The sequence below is a fragment of the Seriola aureovittata genome, chromosome 14 (assembly GCF_021018895.1).
Source record: "Seriola aureovittata isolate HTS-2021-v1 ecotype China chromosome 14, ASM2101889v1, whole genome shotgun sequence".
Taxonomy (NCBI): Eukaryota; Metazoa; Chordata; class Actinopteri; order Carangiformes; family Carangidae; genus Seriola; species Seriola aureovittata.
The window spans coordinates 8,675,754-8,684,099 of record NC_079377.1 but is presented as its reverse complement, the minus strand read 5'-3'; the positions used below and the strand labels follow the sequence as shown (position 1 = coordinate 8,684,099).

General features: G+C 39.4%; 2 protein-coding genes across 4 annotated transcripts in view; one reads left to right on the top strand and one right to left on the bottom strand.

Moving 5' to 3' along the window:
* Nucleotides 1–659: 659 nt before the first annotated feature.
* mrpl2 (mitochondrial ribosomal protein L2) lies at nucleotides 660–4,869 on the top strand. Its single transcript, XM_056395371.1, has 8 exons — nucleotides 660–794; nucleotides 1,141–1,224; nucleotides 1,314–1,482; nucleotides 2,276–2,417; nucleotides 2,516–2,631; nucleotides 2,758–2,868; nucleotides 4,365–4,438; nucleotides 4,515–4,869. The coding sequence occupies exons 2-8, from the start codon at nucleotides 1,153–1,155 to the stop codon at nucleotides 4,722–4,724; spliced, it is 894 nt and encodes a 297-aa protein (XP_056251346.1). The 5' UTR covers nucleotides 660–794; nucleotides 1,141–1,152; the 3' UTR covers nucleotides 4,725–4,869.
* Nucleotides 4,843–8,346, bottom strand: part of LOC130181300 (phosphofurin acidic cluster sorting protein 2-like) — a 49,580-nt gene continuing 46,076 nt past the window's right edge. For all 3 annotated transcript variants that reach the window (XM_056395368.1, XM_056395369.1, XM_056395370.1), the window contains 2 exons: nucleotides 8,006–8,119; nucleotides 4,843–7,793 (listed from right to left, as the gene is read on the bottom strand). In XM_056395368.1, the coding sequence (XP_056251343.1) occupies nucleotides 7,678–7,793; nucleotides 8,006–8,119 (230 nt within the window). In that variant the 3' untranslated portion in view covers nucleotides 4,843–7,677. The remainder of the gene's footprint in view (nucleotides 7,794–8,005; nucleotides 8,120–8,346) is intronic.

Sequence of the window (8,346 nt, the reverse complement as noted above, 5' to 3'; positions counted from 1 at the left end):
AGAGGCATAGGAGCACTCTTTAATTCCACCGCAGAGAAAATACCAAAGAGCTAGTGACATCTGGTGGTTAACTTGTGAAGACAAAATATGATTGAAAATTCTACCGGTTCAATGTCATTTCAATTCTCCACATTTCTCTAAAAAACAATTCTTCTCTGTGGAAAAATGAAACGACAAATATTCAATTTCTCTTGTATAATTACTCATTAAATTCATCGTGTTGTTGAAAATTTGATTTATTGTCAAAATAAACCCAAACAAATTATGATTATGAACACAGATCATTTTAGAAAAAAAGGCGGAGAATAAGTACAAACTCAACTAAAAACTAAAATGAGACGACTGTTCAATGAATTAACCTTTTTATAAACATTTTATGGCACGGATCCCATTTTGAACAGTCGGCTGCGTAAAGCAATAAAATGTTAGAAACCGCATCCAGTCAGTTACATTACTGTAATATATGAGGAGGATATTCTGCCACCTAGAGGCGACATTGAAGCCAGCACAATTTGGCACAATAAGGCAGCCGGTAAATTTAGCTAATGTTACCATACTCTATATATTATGACAGAATGACATACAATTCTTGTAAGCTATTAGCAAGAGAGTATTAATATATCACAAACGTACAACTTTAACTTCTACCATATGATGTAAATAAAGGAGAAAACTGTGGATGCCCGTGGCTTGCACAGAGCTCTCACACTACACGTCATCAGTGCGCGACTAAGCGTGTAGGACTGTGAAGGACGCCGAAGAGAAGCTTGGGATGAAATAAGTCAAAAATAAAGGTTGGTTTCATGTTACTGTTAAATTGGGTTACATAGCGAATTGTATACGAGACAAACGGCTAATTCATTTATAAAAGGATTAGAAAAGGGCAGGTTATTTAGCCAAGTTAGATGGATTGGTAGAGACAAGTTACGTTAGCTGTAGCTCATGTTTACGTGCCGATAGGTTACTGTTAGTTATGTTATGACCGTTTAAGCACAGCGGAGACAGAAATGTAGTGGGGTATGTTATTTTGTTGAAAAAAATGTGTAGATGTTGTATCACATACATTAAAACTAATGGCAGAGACAGGGAAGCTTTAAATCTCAGAGATGTCAACCTGCCTCCCCTCTGCTCTGCTGACAGAAGGACGTTGTGATGGCGATGTCGTGTCTAACTCGAGCACTGAGGTCCCTGACTGTCTCCCAGCCTGCTCTGCTCTCCTCGCAGGTAAATGTCCACTCCCTGTCAGTCAGTCTCACCACAGAACTGAATCATCACAACCACCAAACAAGCAATGTTTGTTTCTGTGTCGACAGGCAGCTGCACAGTCCAAGCTGGGAGCTCATATGCCCACCACAGTGGGTCAATGCAGAGGCTTCCTCACCACGGCCCCTCTGGAGCAGAACAAGACATTCTGGAAGCAGAGGGAGAAGTACACCATCAGACCAATAGGAATGAAAAAGACAGGAGGCAGAGATCACACAGGTACAGAGTTTGGCAGAACAGGATGAGTGGTAGTGTGTTTATAAGCAAGGTTGGCTTCTAGTCTGCAGGTCCTGATTTACCCATTGTTCTGATTTCACAAATATATTAAAAGCTTAAAAATCTCAAACAGAGTTGAAAAGAGTCTTTTGGTCATCAGAGTCTATCTAGTCAAGGTCTGACTCGCATAGAGTAAAGCAGTGAAAGTTTTTACACATAGAACAAAGTTTAAATCTGGCACATAGTGTCAAAAAGTCTCTAGACTGTCAATGTGAGTAAAACAGCTTTTGATGTAAACCTGTATCAGGGTATGTATGCTAGTCTTTGAAGTGGCAAAACTGTGAAAATGTCCTGTAGATTAAAAATTTGAAGTAGAGCTGAAACAATTATTTGGCTGGTCGATAGACAGGAGATTAATTGGCAACTATTTTGATATCTGACTAAGTCATTCTGGCTTTTCAGTTGTGAGAATTTGCTGCTTTGTGTGCTTTTAAAAAATGAATATCTTCGAGTTGTGGACTGAAAACAAGCAATTTGAAGATTTTACCTTGGGCTATAAGAAATGACCTTTTATTTTCTTCTTTTTTTAATGATGGTTTATAGACCAAATGATGAATCCATTAATCAAATAAAGAATTGGTGGAATAATCAAAAATGAACATATCATTAGGTGATCACCTAAGATTAATTTTCCCTGAAGTTTCCTCTTAACTCATTAATCAGAAGTCAGCTGTGATACTTGCTCTGGGCTACAGCTGAGTTGTGAGAGTTGCCCATCTCTTTCTCTCTCGTACAGGAAGGATAAGGACACATGGCATTGGTGGTGGTCATAAACAAAGATACCGCTGGGTAGACTTCCAGAGACTGCGCTATGAATCCGGCAAAGAGGCGCAACCCTTTGAAGAGAAGGTTGTGGAAGTGCGATACGACCCATGCAGGTCAGATTCACTCTCATCACACACAGGACTCTCATTAACATGTATACTAAGGATCATGAACATACAGTTGGTTATCATAATCTGTGTTGTCTGTATAGGTCTGCTGACGTTGCCCTGGTAGCTGGCGGCAACCGTAAGAGATGGATCATCGCTACAGAGAACATGCAGGCTGGAGACGTCATTAAAACATCTGGAGTTATTGGACGAATGGCAGGTATGAGATCCATCTCTCAAAGTGCCTTGAAATTATAAAGATTTGATAGATGTTAGAAATTGTTGGTCTTTGTAACCTAAAAATTATGTTTAACACAACATAATGTGCTTTTGTTTTACTTTGCAGTCTTAGCCAATGAAGGTGATGCCTACCCACTGGGGGCTCTTCCTGTGGGGACACTGGTGAACAACCTGGAGATACAACCAGGGAAGGGATCAGAGTACATTCGTGCTGCGGGTAAGATATTATTTTGAAGGGTTTGCACTTGATAAATTCTAATCTAATTCAATCTTTATGTGTCAGTGTGTACAGCTAAAGCTGCAACTAATGATCATTTGCAGGAATGATTAACCTTTCAACTTTTTTCATGAATGGTTTACTCTGTAAAATGTCATAAAATGGCGAAATGCACATCATATGATTTCACAGAGTTAATTCTGACGTCTTCACATTGAATCACGATGTTTTGTCCGAGCAACAGTTCAAATATTCAATTTACAAGGATTTAAAGCAGAAGAAAAGCAACAAATTGCTGCAACTTGTAAATTTGTCACATTTTTGCAAATGAATGATTCATTCATCAAAATTGTTGTTAAATCATTTTCTGAAGTTCAGTGACTCAACTTTGTTATTCACTGTAACTAGTTACTGTTATGCATACGTAAGGCAATATTTTGTCAGGGCTTAAAGCAAGGAAAATTTCTGTGCCTGAAATGTGTTCAGGGGTTAGCTGTAGGCTACAGGCCAGATGGATGACGGCTGTGGCGCATATCGTGACCCATTTCAGAAAGACAAGAACACCAAATCTAATTGTTTCTAAATGTGAATCCTCACGTTAACTTGAAAGGTCCAAATGGAAGAAAAATGCATTAAATACTCCTCACCCATTCCTCACTCGGAAACCATAGTCTGGTAATTGTATCCGAGTCCAAGCACAACTTTCAAAGCCATAAAGAATAACCTATCCAATACGCCTATCTCTCAAACTTTTCAACGCTCATTCCTCCGTTGGTCTTTAAACGGCGTATGCGGCATAATAGACCTACTGTTGTCAAATGATTGCCAAATTAGTCTATGATATGAAAACAAAATGAATAGCCTATTCATTGCAGTGCTTTTTCAAAGTAGCGCGGCCACGTGCATTATTAAACTGACACTTCACTGAGACAAAGTGTAAACAAAGGTTTTTATTAATAAAGTAGGTCTATGTGGTTAATACAAAATATAAGGTCCCTTATGACCTAATGTGCATGTCTTTGGACTGCGGGAGGAAGCCGGAGTACCCGGGGAGAACCCATGCAGGCACACAAACTCCACACACAGACAGGTCCTGGGCCCAGGGTTCCCATAACTTTCTTACTGTGAGGTGATAGTTCTAACCACTGCACCCCGTGCCACCCAATAAGAAAGTCATTGTGTAGTAAGGCATAAAAACGTCACAGTATAGTAAGGCATAAAAACGTCACAGTATAGCAAGGCATAAAAAGTCAGTTAGTGTTGCCAGTTAACCTACTGTGCATGTCTTTGGACTGTGGGAGGAAGTTGGAGTACCCAGAGAGAACTCATGCGGCCCCATGTTCAGGAATTCATAGTATAATAAGGCATAAAAATGTCATAGTATAGTAAGGCAAATAATCATGTGTTTTCCAGATGCCTTATGCACTTGAAACAAAGTAGTCTCTGTTAAATGTGGTTGCTATCTAAAAAGTAATTGTTTTTATTTTTATTTTCAGGCACAAACGGTGTTTTACTCCGCAAAGTAAACGGAACAGCCATCGTTCAGCTTCCTTCGAGGCAGCAGGTTCAGGTGAGGTTACCTGGATTAACATTATTCTGGCTATATTAAAACCATACTCTGAATTTAATGATGTCATCTTTCCCAGGTACTGGAGACCTGCATGGTTACAGTGGGACGTGTATCCAACATTGACCACAACAAAGAGATCATTGGCAAAGCTGGTCGTAATCGCTGGTTTGGCGTTCGCCCCTCGAGTGGTTTGTGGCAGAGGAAGGGAGGCTGGGCAGGACGCAAGATTAAACCGCTTCCTTCGATGAAGAGTTACGTCAACCTGCCTTCAATCGCAGCTAAATAACACAACAGAAGTCTGGGCTTGGAGATTGCTGTCTGTTGCTTTTCATCGCCTTGTAATATTATTTTGGGCTTTACAAAGCTCTGAGAGAAAATCTAAATAAAGACAAACTGTTTGTACAGAAGATTAAAAATTTTATTAAACACAACTGCTTGTGAGAGCATGGAAAGAAACAAAACAATATAAAAATCCAAAACATATTTACATCTATAGTAAAACATGCAGAGTAACCCATATTTTTTAGTGGTAAATTTAAAAATACTGTCATGTCATTTAAAATAGGGTTTGTGCAAAGACACTGGGTGGCTTTTCAAGTAACAGGAGCAATGAGATGGCATGTTGTAAATCTTTGTAGTTTGACCATCGATGAACAACATTAACACTGATGCTGGAGTTGATTTTTTGCAGTGCTAAATTATGGTGACAAAGTAGGCATGCCTGCTCATTGATCCAGCCTTGTGAAACACCCCCATGCTACCTCTAGATTTAGGGCAAAAAAAAAAGAGAAAGAAATCGAGGTCATATACATTGAAATCCACTTGTCATTGTGCCCATTTAGTATTCAAAGGGGCTAACTCACATGACAAATTCCCTCAAACCAATCTGCCCTGGCAAACACTTCACAGCCCGAGTTTACAAATACATAAGGGCTAGTTGGTCTCCTGACTAAGAGAAGATAGTGAACCCTTCAAAAAGCAGGAGACAAGAAAACTTTGACTGTGTAGTACAGGCAGACGGGTATGGTGGTAGCTGCAAAATAAGCTTTTCATCATCAAGTGGCAAAACAATAAGTAACAGACAGCCATGATGGTTTTCAGACCACAGAGGGCGCCTGAACCCATCAACACAAACAACATCCTCATGAAAAAAAAGGGTCATTTTTAAAATTGAAAAGAAAAAACACGGCCTTCTCTTGACTATAGGTAGTGGTTTACATTTCAAATATAACACCTCTAACACTTCACCTCAAATCCAAAGTGTGTCCCAATTTGAGTTAAAATGTGTATAAAACCACATGAAAGTGCATTACAAAGTGAGGGAAATGTATGAGAAATAACATACCTAATAGTGTTTACAAGTTCAACTTCATAGGTATGAGTTCTGTAAATATATTTGGTATTTATGTCAAGAAATAAAGGTAAGCTATTTGTGCTTTCAATTTAGTGGAAGGGGGGGTTTGCAATTCACAATAGTACATCTTGTGTATATTTATATACAATACTAAAAAAGCCAGCCTATCAAAGCTTGTAAGTCTTCACTTTATAAAAAGCAACAACAAACTCATACAGAAGGCCCTTTGTCCAAAGGTTTCCTCTTGCAAAAATTCCACGTAACACTATTCAGGGAGTACCATCAAACATATAGCACACCTACACAGACACACATAGGCAGTGACTTGGACATCTGGCAAGACTCCATACACTTTTCATCATATTTTAAAAGCTATTCAATACTTGCATTGTGCTCGACAATACTGTCAAAGCATGTTTCAAGTCAGACCGACTCATTCTTATCAAAATTTCCCCATAACACAATACTGAATGACCAACCTATCAGTATGTCTTAGGTCAGGTACGACTTGTATGTCCAGCCACGGTGAAGCTGTATTAAAGGACACAACGGTAACTGCTTTGTTAGGATGTGCACATGTCTTGTAAATGCTAAATGTGTTTACATTTGGCCAAATGTGGAGCACTAATCTGTAAGTTCCTTCTTTTTTTATCAAAATTAACTCAGTAATCTTAATACTGATCTCCACAGGGACCACAAATACATTAAATGTATATTAGTTTTAAGTATAACATAGTATGAAGTCTGGCCAAGCCTATAGCTCTGGTGGTTAGACTGTAAAACAAACTTGACTTTGGCACATCACTGCACGTCTGGAGCAATCCAGTATTCGCCAAGTTACTGCAGGTCTGTATGACGTCACATCTATCTGAATACGAGGCGGCCATGTTCACCAAATAAATGCTGTTATAACCTGACGTTACTCCAAGAAGGCCCCATTACAACAAAGGTGGAACTGTAGCTGGGAAACTGAAAAACTATTCAGGACCTTGAAACAATAAAGACAGTTCACACAGTCACAACTAAATTTGGCATTCAGCTACTGGGAGTTGAAATATGTTGTTTTGTGTGTCACGTTACCCTGCTTCTAAGTGGATGTTACTGTACAGTCCAAATGTACACCAGCATTGATACAAAATCTTCAGCACTTACATTAATTAACTAATTTGATGAACTGCTCACATGTTACAAATGTGTCATAGCTACATTCATTATAGCTACCTTCAAAAATACCTTGCTTGAGTTGTTTTTTTCAATTTGCTTTCGGTACACACTGTGCTTAAAAGCAACGAGGCAAAAAGAACTTTATGTTCTTTTCTATAAAAATTTACCTTTTTGAGAAAGTAAAGGGACGAGTAAGAAAACTGAGCACTGAGTTAGAAGAGAAGGATTCCATCTAAATTCACAGCAATATTCCAACTTTCAACAACAAACACAAACACGATCTCAATCTCACACACGCCACTGCACATCACCACCACACTCCTCCATTGTCTATAGAGTAACAATAAATGTAGGATTTCACAGAAATAATAAAATGTTAACAAAAACAAAGTGCAAACACAGCTGCCATTATCGAAATGTGGCAAATTGTCAAAAACCTCAAAATACCTCAGAGGCGGTAGCACAAATCTTACAAAATAGTACTTGTTCTTTCTGTAGTGTGTAAAAAAAACAACAACAACACCCAATAACATCAACATCAAAAACATCAAATTGACAACATGAAATTTGTGTATTGAACACGGTTGCGAGTCAGTAAGATTTCCACAGGAAAACTATTACTGCCGGGGGCCTGTTGGCTTTTCCTCTAATTCTCTGTAGCCTCTCGGTGAGACAAGTGCATCGGAGAGTCTGGTGGTGGTTGAGTTGATGGTGGCCGGTGTCACACAGGCTTAGTGTAACCAAAGATTCCCACCGGGAAGTGCTTGACATGTGTTGGCCACTGGGCAGCAAGCTGGAAAAACTTCACATCATTCCACTCCACTCCATCAATAGTGACTAAGGACAGAAAAAGGATCACGGTTAAATGGATGAATCGATGAATAACACAATTAACATGTGAACCCGAGCTTGACACTGTGCACTGACAGCTGTTTAAGAGGAGATCATTCATTATTTATATGACTGTTACTATGCAAGATTGTGGGTGAGTGATGGTGTCAGCACCAGGTGGCAGTGCAGCTTCAGCTGTGGGGTTGTTCTGCCTTTACCTCTCAGCATCGTGTGCTGGTGCTTCGCTGTGCAGATCAACCTGCTGATACCATCAATCACTTGGCTCTTAGAGTCCAGCTCTTTCTCCTTGGGCTTCTTGCTGAGAAAAATCACTGCAAAGGGAGGTAAAGAGTGAGAGTGAGTCATTTCCTTCACATATTCTTCTGTACTTAAAGGGGAACTCCACAGATTTTACACATCAAAGTCTGTTTACAGTTCTTGGGCAGTACTGCGGCATATGTGTAAAAAGTCTGAAACAGCCCTCTGTGGTTCCAGAGGGAATGCTGTGAAGTCTGATTAATGGCCTTGTGTTGTCGCTTGCATCTGAAGACTACAAGTT

Coding starts and splice junctions, on each gene's coding strand:
- mrpl2 (XM_056395371.1), top strand. CDS start 1,153: ATGGCGATGTCGTGTCTAACTCGAGCACTGAGGTCCCTGACTGTCTCC. Junction 2,632..2,757: donor AGTTATTGGACGAATGGCAG/GTATGAGATCCA, acceptor TTTACTTTGCAG/TCTTAGCCAATGAAGGTGAT. Junction 2,869..4,364: donor AGAGTACATTCGTGCTGCGG/GTAAGATATTAT, acceptor TTTTATTTTCAG/GCACAAACGGTGTTTTACTC.